The 25768-nt window shown below is 33.9% G+C and overlaps 1 protein-coding gene across 1 annotated transcript; it reads right to left on the bottom strand.

Annotated features, from left to right (window-relative positions):
• Nucleotides 1-43: 43 nt before the first annotated feature.
• LOC128551424 (guanylate-binding protein 1-like) lies at nucleotides 44-25768 on the bottom strand (the record flags this gene model as incomplete). The annotated part of the gene is given in 7 exon segments (XM_053532275.1): nucleotides 44-7613; nucleotides 13762-13979; nucleotides 14672-14768; nucleotides 21678-21893; nucleotides 22286-22560; nucleotides 23543-23976; nucleotides 25701-25768. Coding segments are annotated over 6 exon segments (1269 nt in total), but the record flags the coding sequence as incomplete, so codon positions are not given.

The following is a 25768-nucleotide window of genomic DNA, read 5'->3' as shown; positions in this document are numbered from 1 at the left end:
TAATGGTGTCGGTGTGACGTTAAACACAACAACAACAAAAACAAATATTTTATAACTAAATAATCCGTTTTATTGATAGACTTGCATGCATTTATTATACTGATTGATTCACAATCTCCATAACTTTTTTAATCTTTTTATTCTATAAATGTCAAATAAATGATCCAAAATGTATTCAGGGGATATTGTTGGCATATTGAATAATGATACTATCAACACGAATCATTTGATTAATACATTTGTAAACAAGTAGTAATATTTTGAAGTAATTATATTTTCAGCAATGAGCGCATTTTACACTTATATACATAAAATCTATTCTATTTCATAAGTCTGAAACTTTATATATTCAAACAAGACTGATGAAGTTTAGAAAATTTAGAAGCATTAATGTGTAAATTATACAAAAGAAGCGATCACACCAGTTTACACATATAAAGTTAGTCTTTTAAAAGCATAATTTTACATGACAAGACTTTTGTAAACCATATCATTATAGTATCAAGTGTATACATATGTAATAAACATTCTAAAATTAACTACAACCATCACCGAATGTGACTGATGCTTTCGAAAACCGTTTTGTAAGAGCATATTAGAACATTCGTCAAAATTCTAGGATGCAATGCCTCAACAGACGTGATTTTTTTTTGGTGATAAAGCATAACAAGTTTTATATAAAATGGTGAAAGCAATTCTAAAACATAAATATGTGTACAATTTTTATATGTGACCTAAAATCTAAGTTTTCATAACTTTGAAAAGTTGCCCCGACTCTGGAAATATATGTCACATACTTCTATACTTTTGGCAATCGTTTGTGAAGATTTGATACAATTTCTTTAGCACTGAAAAGGAAATTCACACCATCGTTTTAAAAACAATAATTTGACCTATAACTATATGTACCACTGTCAAATTTCTTTGCACTGTGATAATGCGTATGGAATTTCAACTAATCTCTATAAAAATGTGACACTCGACTTCTTCATATATAACTACCAACCCGTATGGTGACTCCTTTATACGGCGGGTAGTAATTAAGTAACTAATCAGACTGTTGGTTTACAAATAGAAAAGTAAAGCATATGCTGAATAATTTTTCGATGTATTCCAACATCATTACAGCAACACTTACGCTTGATCTTGAAAATTTTAATAGCTTCTCCTGAAACGCCTCTAAAGCTTACGGAGCACCTTGAAAGCAATATTTTTAAGCAATTTTCGTCTTTTAGTTTCAATAACGGTTATCCTCTTTAACTGACACGTACATATTTTTGAAATGTCAAAAGCTCTCGACATACAGCAACAGCAAACTATTTAGTAGGCAATGGGGACAAAAGTAATCAAAAGCACGCCTAGGAAGACACGCAAGGAGAGATTACGGTCAAAACTGTAGCAAGTAAGTGAAGCTCAACATGGTATAAATCCGGTTTCATTAAGTAATAGTTATTGTTCGACGAATAGGTCTGCATTGTGTTTACAGACCTGTGAGGAATTTGTGAACGAAGCGAGCGTAGCGAGCGAGGTTTTCAAATCACCTCACAGGTCTATAAACACTATGCAAACCTATTCCGAGAATGATAACTGACTTACCTAGTACATGCTTCTTTGTTTGTACATAGTCCAGATTGGTTTCGGATTTGAAGAACGTTTGTAACGTGCATGTATGATTACAAACAATTAGTTAGAAGAAGGAACAAGACAATATGTGCTACAATTTATCGGATACTATTAATTTAACAAAAGGCCCAACTTGCTACGCACCTGTAAATATATTTGTCAGTAACTAGGAGATGACATTTTGTTTTCCATGAAAAATCCGTGCACATTTGGCAAATATTCGGAAGATTATAGTCTTTTTCTGAAATCATCAATGTGTATCTAGTCAATTAGTCAGAATTTGACGCGAATGGTATTTTCTAAGTTTTCTATGCCCGCATGATGGGCAGATAAAAATCGCACTGTCCGTCCGTCCGTCCGTGTGTTTGTCCGGTAAATTCATGTCCGGGATGTATGTCTTCCATCCATAAAGGTATTTTGTAATAACTTGGCATAAATGTTTACAATAATGAGAGGACGTGTCAGGCGCAAAACCCAGGCCCCTAGTTCCAAGGTCAATGTCACACTTAAAGTTCAAAGGTTAACATGGTCCGTTTCGTGTCCTGATCATAACTCTGCCATCCATAAAGGGACTTTGTAACAACTTGGCATAAATGTTTATCATAATGAGACGATGTGTTATGCGTAAGACCCAGATCCCTAGCTCCAAATGTAAAGGGCTCACTTATAATTCAAAGGTGAACAGGGTATGTTTTGTGTCTGGTCCATAACTCTGCCATTGATGAAGTGATTTTGAAATAACTTGGCATATAATATTGTTCCATATAGTGAGCTGCGGTGTCTTTCGCGGGACCCAGACCCCTAGCTCCAAGGTCAAGATCACACTTAGAAGTCAAAAGTGTTTCTTGTTTTGTCCATAACTCTGCCATTTATCAAGGGATTTGAAAATAATCTGACTCAAATGTTAACTATATTGAGATGTGTCACTGAGGCCTCTTAAGGCAAAGTCAAGGTCACAAAACGATACGTGATTTTTTGCGCATACAACTGTGGCATTCTGGGGCCTACTTCGGGGGCATTTGTCACCAATAGTGACAGCTCTTGTTTTTCATCATTATCATAAGAAACTGTTAGTTTATTTAGTTCTTTAATTTACTACTTAAACAACATTGCCGTGTACAAAAGTATCGATATAGATTTATCATTACATTATCACAAGAAATGCTATCATTATATAACGAGATCAAGCACACTCCATGAAGACACAACGAAATGATTTAGAGACCGTACTTTAGCTTTTCGCATTCTTCGATTTTTCAAAAAAAAAAGTGTTTTTTACAAGAGCACCGGGTACGATTAAAATGTAAACAACGGACTCTGTCTATAAATTATTTGAATGAATGGATGATCGTCGATCTTAGTCATAATACTGATTGACAGTGCATGCTAATGACTCCATGTGTTGCAGAAAGGTATTTAGTTTGTAACTGTAATTCCCTATTAATTTAGATCTTCTCGAAACTGGTAATGTAATTGCTTATATTTGGACAAAGCCCACTATATTTGCCACTCGCCAGCTGCTAAAAAGGCAAATATATAAGATTCAGTGTAAGTTATATTTCACTGGTACTACCAGTTAGTAAGTTCATACTCTCAAAAAAACACGTCAGAGAAATTTGGGCAGTTTTGACCGGTTAAAACGTTTACAGCATTACATTATATTTTTTCTTTACACGAAAATTGCCGTTAGGTAACAAAGCGAATACGCCGATAATCCGGAGTACTCCAATGATGTTGTTGTCACACAATTGTTCCAGTTCACGTCATGTAATCGGTGCACTTAAACTGCCTAGCTATAGCTACTGCTGTTATAGGGAAGTAGTAGAGTGTCTGCCTTAGGTGTGAGAGGTCCTGGGTTCGAGTCCTGGTTAGAGCTTAACAAATTGCATTCTGCAACAGCATCTTTTTGCTGTTAAAGGACTGTTACAGTTGTTCTATATTTTTAGCACACATTATGTAGAAATCCAGATCACAATTGAATGTTAAATCAAATGCACCCAAGTAGAAAATATTAGCTATATTATGTCCCTTTGATGTTTCTGCTCTCAAGTTTCAAGAAGAGTTACATTTCCCTGATCACAAAATTTTCTTTTACATGAAGATATTAAATGCTTGTAACTCTACGTTTCTGGTTAAAATATTGTCAATATATCTATTTTTGAGAAACATATGGACATTTGTCTTCATTTCAAAGCTTTCTAAATTCATACCTATGATTTGAAAAACTTAGGTACTGTCTCTAAGAAATGTGCTAAAAAACTGCGCGCACACCATTTAGAAGATATAAAAACCTTCAGTCTATTGACAATGAAAGTAATGAGTACAACTAATTAAGAGGCTTGTAGTTCGGGGCCTCTGTTTAAATTGACATGGCAATGATAATGATAATGCATAAATATCATATAGTTTATAGTCGTTCTGGTCCTCCACATCTGATTCACGTGAGAAGTTGTCAGATACTTGTGGATGTAAATACAAGTATAGAATCCAGGAAACTGTCAGTTTTACACGAATGGAAGACTGTCAGGTCGGCAAAACTTTGTACAGTGCAAAATATCTTATCTTATTAAATACTTGTTTCTATTCCCCGTTAAGTTAAACTGGTACCGGGAACGTCAATATTTTTTCCATACACTGACGCCAGAATTTCATATCGGGTGCGTGACGTAATTCAGTGCGTGTTGTTGCACTGTTTTTTCTTCTGTTTAGTTCAGTATTGTCAATCCTATTCAGGCTATTGAACAAAATTATGGTATTTACATTATATTTATACGTGTAGATGCGTATGTAATTAAAAGGTTTTATCTTTGCATCGGGAAATATGCATTCGTTCTTCAGCGGAAGAATATTGCGCTCCTAAGGTCGCGCATTATTTCCGCTGAAGAACTCGTGCGTATTTCCCGATACAAAGCTAATAACATATAAATATTTAACCTTTAGCCTGCTGTCGGGAAATGATCCTGCCTTTGTGACCAGCGCAGACGAAGATCAGCCTGCACATCCGTGCAGTCTGATCATGGTCTGCACTGTTCAGTCAGTTCATTTTCAGTATGAGCCCGTTCAAATAATAAATGGCACTGCCCAAATTATATGATAGACTAGTCCATTATAGAAATTTAGTGGGCGAAAGGTTAAAGGCATAAAATGTCAACTGTTAATTTGATATGACATTCAGCAAAATAAGAACATTTTTCAGAAAACAAGAAATGTACTTTGACCAGTTACCCACTAATTACCACTACCTAAAAACTGCCTTTAAATATGTTTAAACTGTCAGTTTTATTTCAGATACGTTTGGAATGTATCACGATCATTAAACTGGGCTATTTTTTTAATTTATGTTCCATGTTGATTGTACAGAAAATCGTCACAACTTACAATAGCAGATTAATGATTAACCAGGAGGAAATTTGTGGGGTTTTTTGTTGTTTTTTTTTTTTTGCAATTATATCATTGTTATTATTTTTCATTGTAATATAAAATGTCCTGTTTCATGAAGCATTCTCCTCCTAGACGGACGAGTTGGCTCGTATTAATTTTCGGACAAATATCAAGACCTTCAGGATGTAAAACTGTTCGGAAATTTCTCAATTAAATCGTACTCTTTTCTTTTTTTTTGAAACAAATGATACTATATTTACAGAGTCAATCACGCGTTCACCTTAAATGACAGGCACGGATTTCTCATGATTCTACTGCATTGTATCGGTCGCTTACGCATAACTTTAAATTTAATCTCTGACAAGTGCGTAAGTGTGTCGACAAGTTGGCTAAGTGGTTAGAGCATTGGACTATCATCCGAGCGACTCGACTTCGATTCAGGCATTTGTCATTTTCTTGTAAACAGTAGAGGTAGGACACGTATGGAAATTGTCTGGATACTGTTAGAGACCTCTTAAGTGGTCTATAAGGTATCTATAGACCTCATCGGAACAAAGAAGCCGGTAGGTAAAAATTGTTCAAGACCATCAATATAGCAACCTATCTTAAAATCACACGCAGTCTACTTATTGTCTTATATGTAGTCAATCTGCAGATGGTTATTCACAAAAAGCAAGGACAATTATCTAACAGAGAAATTCACGTTCGGACAACCTTTGCCAAATACAAAACAAGACACCCAGTTAACAGGCACATGGTCGTCATCAATGTATTTTGTTCAAATAAAACATCTGTAGATCTATCAAAAGATAATTAGTCAATGAATTTGTAAAAACTACCATAATGTCTTTAATATCTTGTTAGTTTACTTAATACTTTCGGTGAATTTCACTTTTTCTTGCATTTAGATTCGATTTAGATTAAGACCAAATACGCATTTCTTTCATTCTATATTTGATTATATATAAGGGATATGCAATATCTACACGTCTGCATCCTACAGTTATCACTGACATATGCTAGTTTAAAACAAAGAAATTAATAACCGTGTATTTATTTTATTTTTATTTTATGTTTTTTTTTTTAAAGCGATAGTGGTCGTAAAACAATTGAACTGATATCTTTGATTCCATTTTTGTTAAGTTGAATTTCTATATAGTGGAGCCCGTCCGCTTAGCTATAGAGAGAAAGTGCGATACTGTCCGTGAAGATTTGATAAAAGAGCTATTAGTCCTCTATGGTAATACCACTGACTCAAATTGAGTAGTTGACAATTACTTGCGGTGAATATGTGTGTGCTGGAATGTACTGGAACAGAATCAAAGACGCTGGTTAGGAAGCTTAACTATTGCCAGGCGGCATTGAATCCAAAGGCAACAAAAGAAAATTAAGCATAAGGCAAGTTATATTATAAAGGTGTTAATTCAGTATTATATTTCCTATTTCATGAAACATAACGATTCGTTTTTTAAACTTCCACTGTTCCAGTGACATCTCCATTATATGATTTTTACTAGTATGAAACATTTGAACACAAAAAAATGAATTAAGCACAATATGAATAGTTACAAATTATTCCTAATTACCATCAGTAAGATATAAAATGAAATCAGTACGTAAACAAATTCATAATATGCACCAGTGCTTTCACCATATTTACATGTAAAAGAAATCAGAAATTATCTGAGAATCATTTAACTTTTTGCAAATTTTAACTTTGTGTCACCATGATTTTGCGTGTGAAGTTGCCACATGTTGTGTGGGTAAAGCTTGCGTAATTAACTCAAAACCATATATTAAAAAAACATGAAATAAAATTGTGTTTGTTTAAAATGTAAAGTCGAACTATCTCTTTTTCGCAAACACCTTATTCGACATTTTTTGTAAAATATTGCAACTGTTGCACACTTCAAATGTATTTCGCTCTTGCACTTAAACAAACACATATTCTCTAAATCACTAGATTTTAATGAAAGAGATTTTAAACACTTTGTTCGAAAGCAGCCAGTCTGATTCTTCATATTTACATTAATAATCCTGATTACAACAAGTACATTTAGTATTGAAAAAAATACATTCTTGTTGGTAACAATATTGTCTTTCCATTTAATATCATCAATCTGGAAATGTTCAAAATCGTGTAGGCCATTTAAGCTTACGTCATTTATTAAACTGCCATCACAATTACGACAGTCTAAAATAAATAGTAAATGTAGAAATATTTTACAAGTGACGTCATAACGTTAAGGCATGCAGAGAGTAGCATTTAGCAAAGAACATTTAGCAAATATTTTGTACAAGACATTCGTAAAAATTTGAAAAGTAACCTTCTAAATAAACAAAATTACGAGAAATGCAACAATCATTTAATAATGTTTCGCATTAAAATTGCAATGTATGTAAAAATATAAATAAATGTATGTTTTTTTAAAACATCAACAAATCACTGTCTTATTATAACTTTAGATCCTGATTTAACCACTGAAGTTGTATGATATGTTTTATTTTTTTGTAAAAATTAATCACTGCCTTATTTCAGTCAAAAAATAATCCGGATTGTTTCACAAATATGGCATCCAATTGTAGTTGGCCGGTATAAAAGTTTCCTTCTGAAAATAAAAGAATTTTATTTAAATTTAGTTTTCATAAATAAACATTCACTGACTTTTAAATCTGAAACCTGTAAATTCTCTTTTTTAATAAATGTTAAATCTTGTTTAATGTGGCAGTCGTTAATTGTAATTGATAGAATTACAATGTTCATATTCTGGCAAGTACGAGGATGAAGTATGGGGATGAAGATTTGTGTTCAGGTGAGTTAAAAACAAGGATGTATATCAAAAAGGGAATGGTAAGCTCAAAAAAAAAATAAAAAAATAACCAGCCTCCCCAAACGTTAACACAACACGCGAGCGCGCACACGACCAACTCACAAACTCTCACAACAAGCAAAGCCACGAACACACAATCAAATAGGAAGCCGACGAAGTACAAAACGAACAAAGTGATAAATCTATAAAGCATATCATGTAACTGTATCAAACGCCTTTTCATGGACAATGAAATTGCAGCAAAACTTGAATAAGGGAATTAGGAATGTAAATAGCATCAGCTGTAGATCTTGAATATCTGAAATCAAACTGTACATCGATTAAACTATCTCCGACTGGCACCATTTATTGATTCTATTGCGAAGTATTAAAGAAAATATTTTAGCCATATTATGTAACACCACAAATATGAGCAAATAAAAGTAAATCAGCAACAAAATTTCGAAATATCTGCGCCTTTATATTCATTCATTGAGGTAATTGTTTCTGAAACCTCGTCTATCGTGACTGGAAGTTTAACTGTTCAATATATAACGGTACGTCACATGACTGTGGAAAAGCATCTGCATTAAACTAGTTTGTTACATATTTAAGATATTTGGAAAATGATTAACACCACTTTCTTATTAACAGATATATTCTTTTTTGCTCGTTTAGCTCAGTAGGGAGAGCGTTGGTCTACGGGTCGCGAGGTCGCCAGTTCGATCCTCGGGCGGGTCTTATAATATGTTCTCCGTGACGATTTGATAAAAGACATTGTGTCTGTTATCAATTGTCATCCACCTGTGATATTTCATGTGGGGAAGTTGGCAGTTAATTGCGGAGAACAGGTTTGTACTTGTACAGAATCCAGGAACACTGGTTAGGTTAACTGCCCGCCATTACATGACTGAAATACTGTTGAAAAACAGCGTAAAACCCAAAACAAACCAACATTAAATATGTTTATACATGTACGACCGCGCGAAACTGCACACACACTTAATCAAACTCGATATAGCTGACCCACTTTACACACCAAATGACCAGTTAAACCATAACATTTCCAAAGTGGAGGTCTCGTCTATAGTTATGGCTGCCAATTCTAAGTCTGCAGCAGGCATCGACAGTATTCCTTGTGCTGTTTTAAAGTTCCCGACAGTTATCAGTGTGTTACATAAACGCTTTCAGTTGACATTTGACAATGGTCTGATACCTAGTGAATGGAGAAAAGCGGTAATCTGTCCTATTCTTAAAGATCCGAATTCGGATAAAAGTGTCCCCTTAAACTACCGTTGTATTAGTCTTCACACATGTATTAGTAAACTATATAGCTCGTTTAAACATAGGCGGATCTCGACATATTTAGAAGAGAACAAATGTCTGACAGAAGAACAAAACGGATTCAGAAAAGGCCGATCATGAGAGGATCCTGTCTATACTCTAAACGCTATTGTAAAACAACAACGACAATGTGTATACAGCCTTCATTGATCTAAGGAAGGCGTATGATTTCGTGGACAGAGACATTGACCAAATGGCAGAATATCCTCATATCACAAAAAAGGTCCTAGTAGAATTTGAACTGACGCCCGTCCGCCCTACTGACTAAAATGTAGCACTGGTCCAACGCTCTAGACAACTGCGCCACCGTGGAAGTGTGAAGATTACATAAGTTATCCTGACTCCAATTACCCCATATACAGTTCCAACATTGTTTTTTTTTTCTATAAGCTACCCATAGGCCAAGTTTAAATTTCAATACATCAATACAAACTATAGTTATTGTGCGGAAATCAACTTTACTTTTTAGCAACAGAGACTTTGACCTTTACCCAAATGCAATCCCAACCTTTGTCTCCTAACCATCTATCTACAGGCCAAGTTTGGCCTGTATAATATTTTGACAAGATTTTTTTTTTTTTTTTTTTTTTGTTGCCTATTACTAGAATGTGTTGTTTGCTTACATCATTGAAATATATTGAATTATTTGAAAATAAAAGGTGACCATAAGTTATGAAAGATTCAGGATAACATGATGTATGGGTTTAATCCGATTTTCTGTGTCCTATAGCTACAGATCAGGTATTGGCCGTAAAGCACTACAACATGAGAATGAGGGCTCACAAGACAACATCAAAGGCTCTATGAACATGGCTTTTTCCCCAATCACTGAATTACATTTTAGGAGAGACATTAAATAAATTGGACATTAATAAAAATGAAGGGTTTTGAGAGCGTAGAAAATCTCGACCCTGAATTGTAAAACGAAAAATTTAGAAGCCACTTAGACAATTTTGTTAAGAACTATCAAATTCCTAACTTGCATCTTTGACGGACATACCTGGGAATGGTTTTAGTGCTTCTGCTGTTCAAATGCACTGTAAGGGATGATCTATGGAATCTTTACTCTACGCATATCTGAGTCTGCTGCTTTCATTTCATCAATATGATCATACGAATGTTGCACTATCTGAATTGTCTATTTGTTCGATGCACATCAGCTGCGTGGGACATCAGCTGCGTGCACATCGTTGTGGGAAAACGGTCAAACATTAAACGCAATCAGGTTGACCCAGGTAAAAGTGAGGTATTTTTAATTCAGCTGAAAACAACAATGGAGAAACAATTGGTATAACTAGAACCCCTACAGTTTTTTTACTAGATTGTTTTAATCATACAATCTGAGGTATCAAATATCCTTCTGACAAAGTATATTTACAAGGTCAATGACGAAGCCAATTTTGCACACTGAAACATCAAAGAGAAGGCTGTAGACAAACACGCTGAAGAATAAGTATAAATTATGTATGTAAAGACATAGTTCGGCAGATTAACATTTGCAAGGTGAAAGTTTGCCGAGTGTAGTAACTAAAGCCAATGCAATGGACACAATATAAAATTCTCTATTGTCTTCCCTGAAATTAAGACACGACTTGATAATTTTGAAACTCAGTGAACATGTATCAATACGTGAAAATAAACAAGAACAATCCATCTGCATATGCTCCATTGAGTTGTACTATTTAGTTGACCTGTTAAAACATGTTTCTGGATTTCATTTTAATTTTTATAGGCGTATATAATGAAAGCTTGGAACATGTTTTGACAAGTCAAAAACTTGTACAATACAACATTGATAAAGTACCAAAGTCAACAGTTGAAAAGGGCAAAAGATTCAAAGCAGTTCAAAATACCCGGCATTGTTTAGAGATATGCATATAAAGTAGGCAGGTATGTCAATATGGAGGATATGCTAAATCATCTGTTGTTACCAATTTCTGTTTCCATTTCTGAAGCAAATGGAACTCTCACAATGGGCAAGGAATTTATTTTCTTAGAAGAACTTGTAAAGAACATTGAGATGAATGACCAAATAAAAATACAAGGATAGGCTGCATACATTGTGGATAGCCAAGCTTTAGTACGAAGTATATACGTCAGTTTCTGATTTATAGTTATGATAAGGCAGGTTTGAACAAAGGTACAGTTATGAAAGAATCGATGTATATAGTGCTTGACACTCTATAAAATCAAAATCTAGGAAACAACGCACTAGGACATATCTTTGACACTAGTGAGATGCGAAATGGAAAGGAACTATATAAGTTTTTCTTTCGTTCTAATCCCTTTCTTGTTTGTGTTATATATATATACCTGTAAAAATTTAACTTGATGTATTTTCGAAATAAATTTGTTTAAATTAAATGAAAAGTAGGGATGCACCATTACCAAATAACTGGTCTAAGTTTTTTAGCACTTCCTGCATGCAAAATTGACTTGGCTAGATGTATATCAGAAGTGTTGATCATGCAAGCCCTTTAATACAGGAAAGACGTTGGTGGTGGTTAACAGGAAGAGGAAACAATTGAAAGCTTTTCCAGGCAACTTAAATTAGTTGCATCGAGGACGCTGACATAAGAATCATTTTTCATGACTTTCAATGCAGTAAAAGATCAAACTGTAACACTGTTGTTGTGTCTGCCAGATAAACAAATATAGTGGACAAATAGTAAATGGGCACCCGATACAACCTACTGGTAAATTGTCAACAAGAAATAACGACAGCGTGTCGGGTCCCTGGGCTCCATGGTTGCCCACCTAAAATACTTCGAGTCTGTGCGATCAAAAAGTGAATGAAGAGTTGAACACATCAAATTTCTTCAATAATGCAAATTATGTGAAATTACGAAAGCGCTATAATTCTTGGAAAAAAGAAAGCCAAAGTTCATTATTTATGGTTATCTTTACATCATGATCGTGTCATCTGTGAAACTTTTACATATATCCTTTCACCTTTCAATAGTGTTTGAAGAATTGAACACACAACATTTTTGCTATATTCTATATAGCATAACTATGAAAGGGCCGTAACTGCAATACAAATAGCCGCAGCAAACGTTCCTTCCTGAATAGTCATCTGAACATCGAGATTGTACATCTGTGAACGTTTGAAGCAAGTCAGGTTAATAGTGTGTGAGGATCTTGACAAACAATTTTTCTCTATACTCCATGTAGCAAAAATATCAAAGGGCCATAATGTAATAAAAATAGTCACAGCAAACGTTTCCTCCTTTACAGTCATTTACATATCGTATCGAAGCATCTGTGAAAGTTTTAAGCAAATCAAGCTAACAGTGCGGTTGAGGTCAGACACACAAGATTTCTGGACATAGGGGTGTACAGAAAGGAGCCATCCTATATGGTAGCGTAATAGATGTTGGAGCATAAAATGGTATTTAATGTCAATGTTGATAAAAGTTTATTTAAAAATTTAAGACAAAATATGAGATAAGTGTAAACAATCATCATATTAAAGGGAAGAAGTGCTGATGTAAATACATTATAAGATTTAATCGGGTCCATATGACACATAAGCGTATATTAAAATATATTACAGACTGAAAGGAAAAAGATCAATGTTGACATTGACCTTCAAGTGTGACTTTGACATTTGCGGTTAGGTTCTTGGTAAAGTGCATGACATATTGTCTCATTTTGGAGACTGTTTATGTCAATAAATATTAAAATACCATTATAGTTGACAGAAATATGGAACAAACACAAAAAGCCCCTACTGATATTCGGCTTCTGCCAGTGACCTTGATCTTTATTTTAGGGACTATCCTGTTGCGAGAGACTGGTTGTCTCATCATGGGAAACATTTGTGCCAAGTAACATTGAACCACCTATGACATGACATAGTAAGGGACAAGACAGGTAATACCTATCGGCTTCTGACCTAAAAGTGTGACCTTGAACATTAAGTCTTGATGGATGTCTTGGTGTTGCGCATAGCATGTCGCCTTATTATGAGGTATAATTGTGCTAAGTAATGTTAAATTCCCTTCATAGCCTATCGAGTTAAAGAGCGCGGACAAAAGAAATGCCTTATTGACCTTTGAATTCCAAGTATGGCTTTGACTTTTGATATAGGTGTCTGGGTTTGCCCATAACACTTTGTCTCATCATGGAAATTATTTATGCCAACTTGTGTCAATTTTAAAACCTCTCAACATAAAATTGCAGACGGACGTCTGGATGGGCGGAACACTTAATCATAAAGTCGGGGAAGAAACCAGTAGGGGACTAATATAAGATGTCCTATCTCTGGCGGCAAAGTTTTAAAGTACATTTGTAGTTATTCTAAGAAGGGTAACCAAAGAAACATTATGTAAACTTATCTTACTATCGATCGAGATAACAGTGTTTAGTAGAATACTTTTTAAATAGGAAACCAAAATAGTGCGTTTTTTGTCTAGATTTAAAGAAATGCAAAATATGACCTCACATCGAACTTACTTCCAACGATACTTGATACTACTTCCTGACATGTATTCTTTTTGTTCTGATATTATAATCTTACATGCCCACATGTGTAAGATTGGGCTTTATATTTGGATAATCGGATACTTTTGAAATATGTAAGTGCAACATATATACATACATGTCAGTTCTTTTTGTAATAGTTTCGTCAGACTTGTCTTCACAATATAATACAACTAGACTTCTCCTTTTCTTGAAGTTTTGAATAACGTAAGTCGTACTCCGTTTTTAGTTTCGCCATCTGCTCGTTCATATACTTTTCCCTTCTTTCCGCATTCGCTTTATAAGCCTTTTCCATTCTTTCAGTAATTGCCTTCCTGAACTCCTCATTCAATTTCCCTACAAGTATATTCATTCAAACATCTTCCATAGGGAAGTAACTATATAATTCTTGTTTAATATCACTCTTTATTGAATAATCTGGCCTTTATCAAAACATAAAAAGTCATTAATACAGCTATGTAAAATCCATTATATAAACATAAAGTCATTAATACAGCTTTGTAACATTCATTATAAACGTTGCTGGCCGAAAAGTCAATAAAGAGTGATATTCTACAAATATACATTTGTTTTGTATTGAATCTCTCGAGAAATGAATATGTAATTATATACTTGAATTAATTATTTCCTATCACTGATCATAAAGGGAATGAAGTGCCTACAATGTGCACTTGTAACTGGTAGAAGCAATGCAGATTTGCAGAACAAAATGGTTGTTTATGTGTAAAACGACATATATGTATTTAGTAGCAACGTATAAGAACAACACTATTTATAACTCACAGTCAACTTCCTTATTCGCGTTAGTTAAAATCACAGCAAAAATCAAACAAACAAACAATAACGAACTTTTCTTACAATGTATTTACCGTAATAAAATGTTTTTAGTGAAGTATCATTTGATGAAATCAGAACTCGCCAATAGCAGATACTTAGCTAGGTTTTAAGAACTACATATTCGGGTCATTACATTGTATTTAATTCATTTGCGAAGGGTTTCCGACTGAAATTTAAAAATAATTACAAACCGAATTGTTTCGAATCTCTATTCCGTGTTTCATCATTGTACCAAACCATTCTGGATGACTGTTCATTCTCTTTAAAAGTACGAAGAGCCAAATACAACTGTAATTTAAAATAAGTTTGTTTGATTTTGGTTTAACGCCGTTTTTCAACAGTATTTCAGTCACGTAACGGCGGGCAGTTAACCTAACCAGTGTTCCTGGATTTTGTACCAGTACAAACCTGTTCTCCGCAAGTAACTGCCAACTTCCCCACATGAATTATCAGAGGTGGAGGACGAATAATTTCAGACACAATGTCTTTTATCAAATCGTCACGGAGAAAGTATGCCCCGCCCGATGATCGAACTCACGACCCCGCGATCCGTAGAGCAACGCTCTCCCTTCTGAGCTAATTTAAAATAAGTATAAGATAAAGAGTCAACATAAAATAAATTGCTTTGTCGTGAGTTAATTATCAATTATTCACTTATTTCACGTACCGAAATACAAAAACAACAAACAAGAAATGCAGGATATACGTCTTAGTATTTGATAGCATTCCAATGCACAAAAAATACAAATATATTTTTCTTGTAACTGCCAGCTGGTACGATGTGGTGCGATGTGGAAGTGTCCTATAGACATGTGGCCAATGCTGTCATCTTTATGGTTGAACACAACTCACCCTGAAAACATACTATCAAAATTTTAGACAAACATACAATTAGGTTTTCATTAAAATCTAAACAGTAAAAGGCTGTTATGTCTTTTATTTTACTTATGAAACAGAAACATGTAATAATCTGAATTCATCTGATCTAGAATAATTAAATAGCATATAAGATGACCAATAAGGGGACTCTATCTCGAAAACTAATTCATATCGCAAGTTTAGGTATGGTTTACGATAGACCTAAGGTAAGTCTAGGGCAGTTATTTCTCCAAACACCTTTTAACGCCCTCGTAAAGTGCTCGTAGCTTGAGGTATTGTTAGATAGTTACAATATCTTAAGCCAAACATAAACATTCATGACGCCATTTTCGAAGATATATTCAAAGAGAATTTTATATAGAACAATTTTATTTAAAGAACCTTCCTACTAAACAGCTTTTCCGCTGTATCGGTTTGCCTTAACATGAGGGCCAAGATGGCCCTAGGTCGCTCACCCGAGAAACAGACCACAACAGTGTAAACATGTTTGACCTAGTGATTTCTTGGAAAAAAATGTTCTGACAAACTTTCATTAAAATTTGAGAAAAAATCTTGAGTGTAAACAAGTAATTCCTTTTTTGACATAGTGTTATAGTTTTTGATCCAAGATGACCCATATTCGAACTTGACCTAGATTTCATCAAGGCAACCATTCTTATAAATTTTATGAAACTGCCGTGTAAAATGCAGCCTCTATTGCATACATAAGAGTTTTCTTTGATTTGTTATAGTTACCTAGTTTCTGACCCCAGATGACCCGTATTCAAACTTGACCTAGATTTCATCAAGACTTTCATCCGGACAAAATTTCACGAAGATCAATTAAAAAATAAAGCCTCTATCGCATACACAAGTTTTTTCTTCCATTTACCTTGTGACCTAGTTTTGACCCCAGATTACCAATATTCGAACTTGACGTATTTCATCAGGGCAACCGTTCTAAATTTTAAAATACTCCCGTGTAAAATGCAGCCTCCACTGCATACATAAGGCTTTTCTTTGATTTGACGTAGTGACCTTGCTTCTGACGCAATATGACCCGTATTCAAACTTAACCTTAATTTCATCAAGGCTGTCATTTTTACCAAATTACATGAAGATCAATAGAAAAAATACAGCCTCTATCGCATACACAGTGGGTTTCATTTATTTGACCTAGTGACATAGTTCTTGATACCAGATGATCAATTTTCAAACTTGGCCTAGATTTTATCAAGGCAGTCTTTCATGCCACCGGACTTGCCAAGGCCCTCATTCTTCAGCACCCAGTCCTTTTCAAGTTTAGATACAACTGTAGTCATATTTCATGAAGATCAGTTAAAAATACTGCCTCTATCGCATACACAAGCTAAATGTTGACAGACAGACGACAGACGTCGGACATCGAGCAATCACAATAACACACCTGAGCATTTCTCAGGTGAGCAAAAACAATAATATCTGCGCAGGAGTATTGTCAAAACAATCTAGTATACCGAAATGGGAAAGAACTTTGTTGGTGTTTGCAAGAAACAAGGTCATGCTTGTGATAAGACTACATAAGTATTCATGGGTTCCTTTCTAGTCTTAAGCTGTTCTCTACAAATTCTTGACAACTCCCCATAAATCAAAGATGGAGAATGAATAATCTTAGACGTATTGTCTTTAGCCAATCATCAAGGAGAACATGAATGCCTCGTCCGGTATTCAAACCATGTGTTCTTCCTATCTCAGCTTGGGTGTGCGTGTAGCGTTCAATATAACGATCAAAATATCTTTAATCTGTATAGACGTTTCAGTCTGCTTTTTAATTATGATACCTTCTTAGGAGGCGACTCTTATTGTGAAATTTGTCGTTAAAGGTAAGTTCATGATCATCAGGCAAAGGCGGTACTTTCTACCTATACTTATATAATCTTGCAAAATGCTTTAGATGTTAGGAGTTCTACTGCTGGTCAGTTCAGAAAACGGTAACAGAAACATAATTCAGTCTGATCAGTATTACAGTTAAAGGGATTATTGTCCAAGATTACAGTAATGCCATGATAGGAAATTTCAACCATTATTGTAGTATACTTACCTCAAACTACGTATTTCCATAAAGACAACCTGTATCGTACTAAGCTAAAGCTTTCAATGCGGTTTTAGAGAATTGACTGCAATGCTTGCGGGGTTTTTTTTCAAACACAATTTGATGAATAGCATTAAGTGTGGTAAAAGTCAACCTTTAGATGTAATTTTTAAATTCTTATCATATCAAAATACCATCGGTGCCAAAACATATTGTTGTAGATTGATTTCTACGGATTAAACTATTCCTAACAATTCAAATGCCTTGCCATTCTCCCAAACCCTTAAACCTAGACTCCGGATGAACAAACGGATAGGGTTCAGTATTTCCTTCGCTGTGATACAAAAAACTTTGCATTTGGATTTCAAAGCAGAGAAGAAGCACTAAATTTATCTATCAATATGAAACAAATTACATTATCAGGTAACTCAAAACTTAGAAACCCCAGCGAAGACAACGATAGTTTGCAAACGATTGGAAACGTGAATAATTTCATTTAACTCATTCTGCCCGCGCGACGCATTGATGCGTCAGCCGAGTTTTATCTGTATACCGCGTGCCGCTTCTAGGCGGTGTTGTTATCTACATCTGGAAACCGCACGCCGCATACATGCGTCTTCATAGTAACAACTCTGAATTCCGCGTGACGCTTTCAGTCGTCACATTTCTTTGGTCTTAAATAAACCCTTTTAGTTCTTTCTAACAAATTGGACCGATCAAATTTTTTGTTGCATCACATTTTCAAAACATAAATAAAAGCGGATGTTGTGAAAATAATGAATGCTTTCGCTGAAGAAAGCTATAAAAGCGAGCGTCGTTCAAGTTATAATTTGTGATTTCTTGAAGCTTGAAAATTACTGATGATTCTTTATATGATCGAAACATAAAAGAATAAGTAAAAAGATGAATAAATAAATAAATACCAACGAAGATTCACTAAGCAATGTCAACTGAAATAACGCAACCCAAAAATATAAACTTTGTCGTTCGTCGCTACACGGCAAATAATTCCATCTGCGGGATCTTCAGATCTGTCAAAATTTAGCAGAGAGAAAAATAAGAGCCCAGCTATGGAACTAGAAAAGGCGTTGGATCTAAACATTCGAGTCTGGAAAAAAATGAATTGTAAATAATTGGGTATTGTTATAAAAATACACTTCAATAAAGACAGATGTACATAATTACCGCACAAAAAGAATGTGTAAGAATCATACCGAAATGCAAACAAAAATCTCATAAAATTATTTTATATTTTCATACCGCGTGAACATTGTCAAATAGTTTCGTCGTGACGATGCACACAACACATATCTTGGACAAAACTGGTAGAATTGTGGATTATATCATAATGGAAAGAAAAACTAAAATATTTTCTTTTACATGTAAGATTAAGCTATCTTCCACTCATGCACACGAGATCTTTCATCTTTACCTATGCGATATGACAATGCTCATGTGTGTATGAAAAAATAAAATCATCTTCATGGGTATCTATCTATTTATTTATTTGTTTATTTGTTGCTAATCTTGATCTATAGAATAAACTGTTAATAATAACTCAATCATTTTGATACTTTAGAAACTCTACAAAATTGTTTCAAATTTCAAATTTTCATATCGGATTTAGCCCAAAATAATCCCATTTTTTCTTTCTACGATAATTGAAATATTCACTTAGTTTCATTCTATTACATTTTCATAGTAAATACAAACACATTTTTTATGAGAAATAACTTTATTTTGATGCGTTTTGATTGCCCGTATGCGCATAAATGAGTAAAATCAGTGTTAGAAAATGACATTATTTATTTAGAATTATTTTTAAGAATTGTTCTTATTTGTTGTTTAGATTTGTGCATGATAACATTTAGAACTTTATAAATGTTGTTTAGCCGAAACAAAATCTGATTGGAGATTATGGTTATTTGTTTTGTGTCTTTAATTCAACTGTCTGTTAAAAATGACTGTACTACACAGCTGCATGAAATTAGCTTTGTTGTGTAACTACTTCAATTTACTTACAAAGAGTTCAAATTCCATACCAATTAACACATCTTTGATGTCATATGTCACTAATTAATAACAATATCCCAAGCAAAAAAAACCTGCAAAATCAATGTTATCTCTCAAAACATCTCTAAGTATGCAGGGGTAGATTGACTTATCAACCTCCTAGGTGTCTGAAAGATAAATATCGGCAGAGTGGAAGTAGAGATAACGCCTTAGGGTAGAACGAGTTAAATAAACAAACATAAAAAAGAATCAGATTACTAATTTCGATCAACTTTTTAACAGAAAATTATACGATCTGCCTTAATTTAGGTACTTAGTAATATTCATGAATAGTGTTTGTTGTGACGTCACAATGCTTCTTAAACGTATGTCATTAATAATACGCTGATGACTCGACAATATATGAATATGATTATGATATGAAGATTGTTGAAAGTAAACTCCAAGAAAATTTAGATAAAATCGAAAAATGGTGTTTTTCAAACAACATGCTGTTACACCCATCAAAAACAAAATGTATGCTTATATGTACAAAACACAAGAAGCGCAACTTGAACGGCAATTTGAAATTAACTATTGGTGCATCTATCATAGAAAATGTAGCAGTTCAAAAAGTTTAAGGAATCTATATCGACAATACACTTTCGTGGAATATACAAATAGATAAAATATGTTTGAAAATTAACTCAAAAATTGCACTATTGAAGAGGATTATTTATTTTTTAACAGAGGATATGAAAAAAAAATTCTACAATGCATATATTTTGTCTGTTTTAGATTATTGCTGTACAATTTGGCTACATGCAGTAAGCGCTCATTAAATAAGATTTTTGCACTTCTAGGAAGAGTTGCTAGAATTGTTTTAAATAAAGAACTGCAGACAAGTAAATCTGAAATGTTAAAAGAACTCGAATGGATGAAATTTTCTGATTTTCTAATTAAATGGAGTGTTTGTCAAGAGTGAATGCTGTACTTAAATGTTCATCATTCTTATTCTGTCTTATATTATAATTAGATAATCAGTTTTAATCTATTTTTGTGTGTTGAACTGTTTTTATTAATATTACAGAAGGCCACATTGAAACTTAAGATATTTAATATGTTCTAACACTGTTATATATCTTTATGTGTTACCTTCTTTAAATAAAGTTATTATTATTATTATTATTATTATTAAATAATACTCTTAATATAGATCATAGGAAAAGGTTCTTTTTAGGATAACAAGAGGGTCCAATTCGCTCGCATTATCTTTCATTTATGTAATTAAACACCGTATTATAGCAAATAACATCAATATAGAATAAATAAATATGTATTCTAGTAATAGATGTTATGCCAAGTTTATACTTTGCCCTTGTCATGATAAACGCATTTGAAGATTTTTTATATACACAAAAACGAAATTGATTATATGACGTAAAATCATCTGTCAATACAGATACATTCTGATCTGCCAAGTAAGGAGGAACAAAACAACACAAAGTCCCATGAAATTTAGAGACCAAAAAATTGTATACGGGCGTGTCCAGTTGAAGTAGCCCACTTTTGTGAATAGACCGTCTTGCTTTACAATGTGCCCCAATAAGCACAAAGACCGTCTTCCTGCAAATGACCAGTTCTGGTATCTTAATTTGGTGGGAAACACTCATTGACAAGAGCATCTCGGAAATGTCGGAACCAGAATGCGAACCCCATGCGTTTAGATTGACATTCAAGCGCTTTACAAGAGTATCGTGTCACCCTGATGGTATTTGTGAATATCGTTAAAAATACAGAAACAACATATGTTTTGTATCTTTTTACTCAACACTTAAGCGACAATAGCAGTTAGAAATAGGTCTTTAAGTGTTGTTTTTGTATTGTCTGGTCCTTTGGGTTCATGAAGTCCATCCAATATCTATGAAAAGAATTCCGCTTAAGCCGGAGTAAGGAGCGTGAGTGGTGGTTCCATAACCTCTCATGAACATGCACAATCAGACCGAGTCTTTTTCTTGGTTGCATTCGATGCTTCCAATGATTTACTCAACTACTGTATTTTGTAAACAATATGTAACAGATACACAATAATGTAGCACACACTTTACTTATTGAAATAAGAGCTTATTATTAAAAGACACAGAAATAAGAATCCAAGTCCGACAATCAATAGCTAATAGATATATAACTGCACTAGGATAAAATTGTAAAATGAACTAGAAATATAAAAAGGAAGCAAACTGCTTATGTATGCAAAAACAAAAACATAAACTCACATCATCTTTATCGTAGTCTTTCATTTCTGAAAAGAAATCCTTTTCAAGTTGTGCCATGTCATTTGTATAGCGTTCATAACCGTCTTTAGCATCGTACTCACTTTCATGCTTGCTCAGCATATCTCGATAAAGTACTTCTAGTTTTCTTTTCCCTTCTTTTTGACTGTTCAGAGTGAGACGTTTCGTAAGATCTTCAAAATGATGTTGCATCTCTGCCTACAATATTCGGTCTCAATATTTTCATTTAATGTTATTTTGCAAGTTTAGTATGTCACAGATAGTTTAAACAACTGATTTTATGCGATATATGTTACTTACTTAAGTTTGACGAATGTCTATGTCAGTGTTAAAATTACATTGAATGACACGCTATAAATTATGCATGAACATTTTTGTTACACTGTGAAATATTATATTAGAGTTGATAAAACCATCTTTTTTTACAAAACTAAAACGTACAAAAGTTTATCTATATGTACGCCATCCTTATAATTGATTTTCCTCGAAAACAACAATTGGATTAAAGTCTGTTTTCTAATATAAATACACTTTAAAACGTTGTTTTGTAAAGAATGTCTCTGGAACTGTTTTGCCATTAATTACTTTACCTTAGCTTCTTCTTCAAACTTCTCTTGTCGATATGGTAGTGATTCACTGCGGTACCTGGCAAGTCCTTGGTCAAAAGCGACGAGAAATTTAGTCTGAAGATCTTGCTTTCTTTTTGGAAGCTCTATTCGCTCTAGCGTCTTTTGGTATTCATCTAGTACTGCCTTTAAAACCTTTCTGTTTCGCCTCTCTGCTGCAGCGTCATAAGCTTTTTTCAGGCTAATAGTTGATCCCATTCTAAAAGCATTGACATAGGTGGTAGCGTAAGACGCAAAGTCTGAAAATAACAATAATATCTTTCGAATTCTTATAAGTTGTATTAATACATGTATATAAAAGGCAAAAGTAGATTACAAGGAAGCACGGAGCAGCCCAAACGCAGCCATATAGCCATGTATCGCAAAGTAGACCTGCACCAAAATGAAACTGTAACGCATATAGTAGACGGATTACTTCAAACAATCCACAACAAGAACATTTCAGTTATATGCACGATACATAAAAAGTGCAAAGGGGTAGATTTAAGGCAGGTGCTGTTTGGTGAAATGTGGTGAAAACATTGATGAATACTAGTACGAAAAGCAAAGTTTCTAAAACGCAATCGCTCTACACGGTGCAAACACACACGCTCACAAGGCAAACACTCTCGCACACTGACACACACATTGCTAGCAGATAAAGACACAGACACACGCACACGTACATTAACACACATGCACGGAGCAAACAGACGGGCAAGCAGGAAGACGCAACACAGTGGAACACCGCCCAACACACACGGGGTGTGTAAGACCAAGTTTTAAGGAATGCATGAACAGGCATAAATAGTTTTGATAAAGGAGTGGTACCTTAGTTAAACCAAAGTATATCCGTACTGCATTGTTGTATGAAGAACATACAATAGATTTATGAAAACTAATCTTTTTCAATTTCTTCAGATTTAGATATTATAGTCACTGGGTTGCGGCACAACATAGATACTACTAGTAGTATATACAAATACATTTTGTATTTTTAAAAAAGAAAAAACAATGTTATTCACAATTATATTAGGAACTGATTTTACATTTGTATATCACATTTGTTCTCAATTATGAAATAATAACTATATTGTACATCTAAACAAAGATCAAAATCATTTTCAATGACACCTTTGATGCATGGATATTATAAAGCAATATAAATTTCTTCCTAAAGCAATAGAGATTCGCTGGTAGTAAGATTATTGGCATAACCTTAGAATGAAAGCAAAAACAAACCCGCTCCGTCAATCGTTTTCTTGCTTGCATTGGAAATATACTTTGGTTCGCATTTATTCACATAGTCAATCAAAACTTGAACATTTTCGATAAATTCCTCTTCTAATCGATCATCAGGTTGACATTCGATCGCGTTCAATGTTTTTCCCATGGCTGGCTGTGCTATCGTAAAACATTTTCTGCTGGGAAAGTAGTTCTTGATACTGGTTTTGATCTCATTATTTTTTTCTTGGTTCTTTTTCGTTGATGTTTTAAGGCTATCCTCTAAATACTCATCTTCAGTTATTTTCTTGTTGTCCCGTATCTTTTCCAGATGAAAATCCCGAACACATACGATCAAATGTGGAGACGCAAGTTTGATATGGCTTGCATTGAATTGTTGATCATCATTTTCAGTTAAAACATGAACGTTTGATGTGAGGTTTGTAATGAAACTATACCTAGCTAAGGAAAATATACAATAAACTAAAATGTGTCAGACTCTGTAGAACACAGGGTGTGCCCTTACTGGTACATTTGTCACAAGTAAGAGGCAATATTTAACATGTTTGCAGTCTTAAGGTTGTTAAGCCTTCTCGACAAACATATTAATATAAAAAAGGTTCATTATTTAAGGTCATATACACATAAGCTATGAGCATCACAAGCAAACAAATGCACTATTTCGGCCTGTTAAAGGGCCATAACTAGCACTTTATATATTTCAAACAGAATGCCTAATGTACAAGGCACATCATTTATAAAAACTCATGCATGAATTTACATCAAATACACTTTAAGCTAGGTACGTCACAATGTGAAAATGTACATTTTTGACTATTTCAGGGGCCATAACTCTGTAAAAAGGAGGTTGAGCGGGACAGATAATAGGGGGTAACCAGCTAAAAACGTGCATTTTTGAATATTATAGGGACGCAGGCAGACAAATATAGGAGGTGCACAAGTCAAGATCATGATAAAGACTCATGCAAGTTTTCATCAATTTATATCAAATACCTTTTGAGATAAGCGAGTCACATACATTGTTTCTGACGGACGCACGCACGGACAAAGCCAAATCTTTACACTCCTCAACTTAGTGGTAGGGGCACAAAAACACTCAATAACGTGTAAGTTCCAAATAGTATCCTATCATTGAGCTCTTACTTTAATTTTGTTTTAATTTATAAAGTTAAGAAACTGACCCACTGTTTGATTTCATTAGATGTAAGAATACAAATAGCACCATATATATGCAACGACAGCTTAATCTGTAGGAAGCATTATTGGAAAAAAAATTATTATTACTAATATATTTCATATTGTTGACGCGAAGCCATAACAAATTTCAACTACGATAAGTGTCCACAAGAGTGTATATTCTTGACATCTGCATGAAAACTAAAAGTTAAAGACAAAAAGAGATTGGTTTTATTTAGTCATTCTATAGGTTGTTTCAACGTTTGAATTTCTCAACTTCATTTACAGTCATGTCCACGATATTCACATAAATGCATCGGGTATAGTTTTTCTCTAGATTTCCGTCAATGCAATTGCTGTGAATAAGCGGTCATGTTAAAAATCTAAAACTATGCTTCAATTATTATTAATTGTCTTACACTTCAAAATTGTTTGGTGTTTTGTTTTTAGATCATTTTATAATAAATATTCCTTGAATGCAAATGCTTATGAAAATACACATTGCACATATTACAGAGTTAACATTAGTCGACAAATGCTAGAATTTCAAAACAAAACAAATATAAATAAAATTATTTTTTGTGACTGTTTGACAGAAAAATGAGTATTTAAAGTCATTATATCAAATTATCTGTTATTGAAATCATGAAATTGCATTTAAATTTAGGCAAACTCGTTAGAATTTTCTCCGATGTCCTTTTTTTTCCCTTTTTTCATTGCTCATCATTTTGTTTATTTCATTAATAAATAGACTTTCGAGAAAAGTGTTCTATGATTGTTTAAGTGATGTACATAACATTATTGAAACCAAAACTTGATAAACTTATTAACAAGTACTTGATGTTCTTTACGTTGGAACACACTATGATCCAGAATGCATACAACTAATGTTTTGTAAATGTTTTGATAGGTCTCCCGTTTTAGAAACAAAAACCTTACATCCTTCTGCAATGCGCTTAAATATCCTTACAAAGGATACGCCAACTTACTCCAAGTATCATAATTGATGGCGCCACTCACATTCAGAAGCATGGTGCTGCTCAACAG

The sequence above is a fragment of the Mercenaria mercenaria genome, unplaced genomic scaffold (assembly GCF_021730395.1).
Source record: "Mercenaria mercenaria strain notata unplaced genomic scaffold, MADL_Memer_1 contig_1078, whole genome shotgun sequence".
In the NCBI taxonomy this organism is placed as follows: domain Eukaryota; kingdom Metazoa; phylum Mollusca; class Bivalvia; order Venerida; family Veneridae; genus Mercenaria; species Mercenaria mercenaria.
This window is presented reverse-complemented; position numbering and strand designations above follow the sequence as displayed.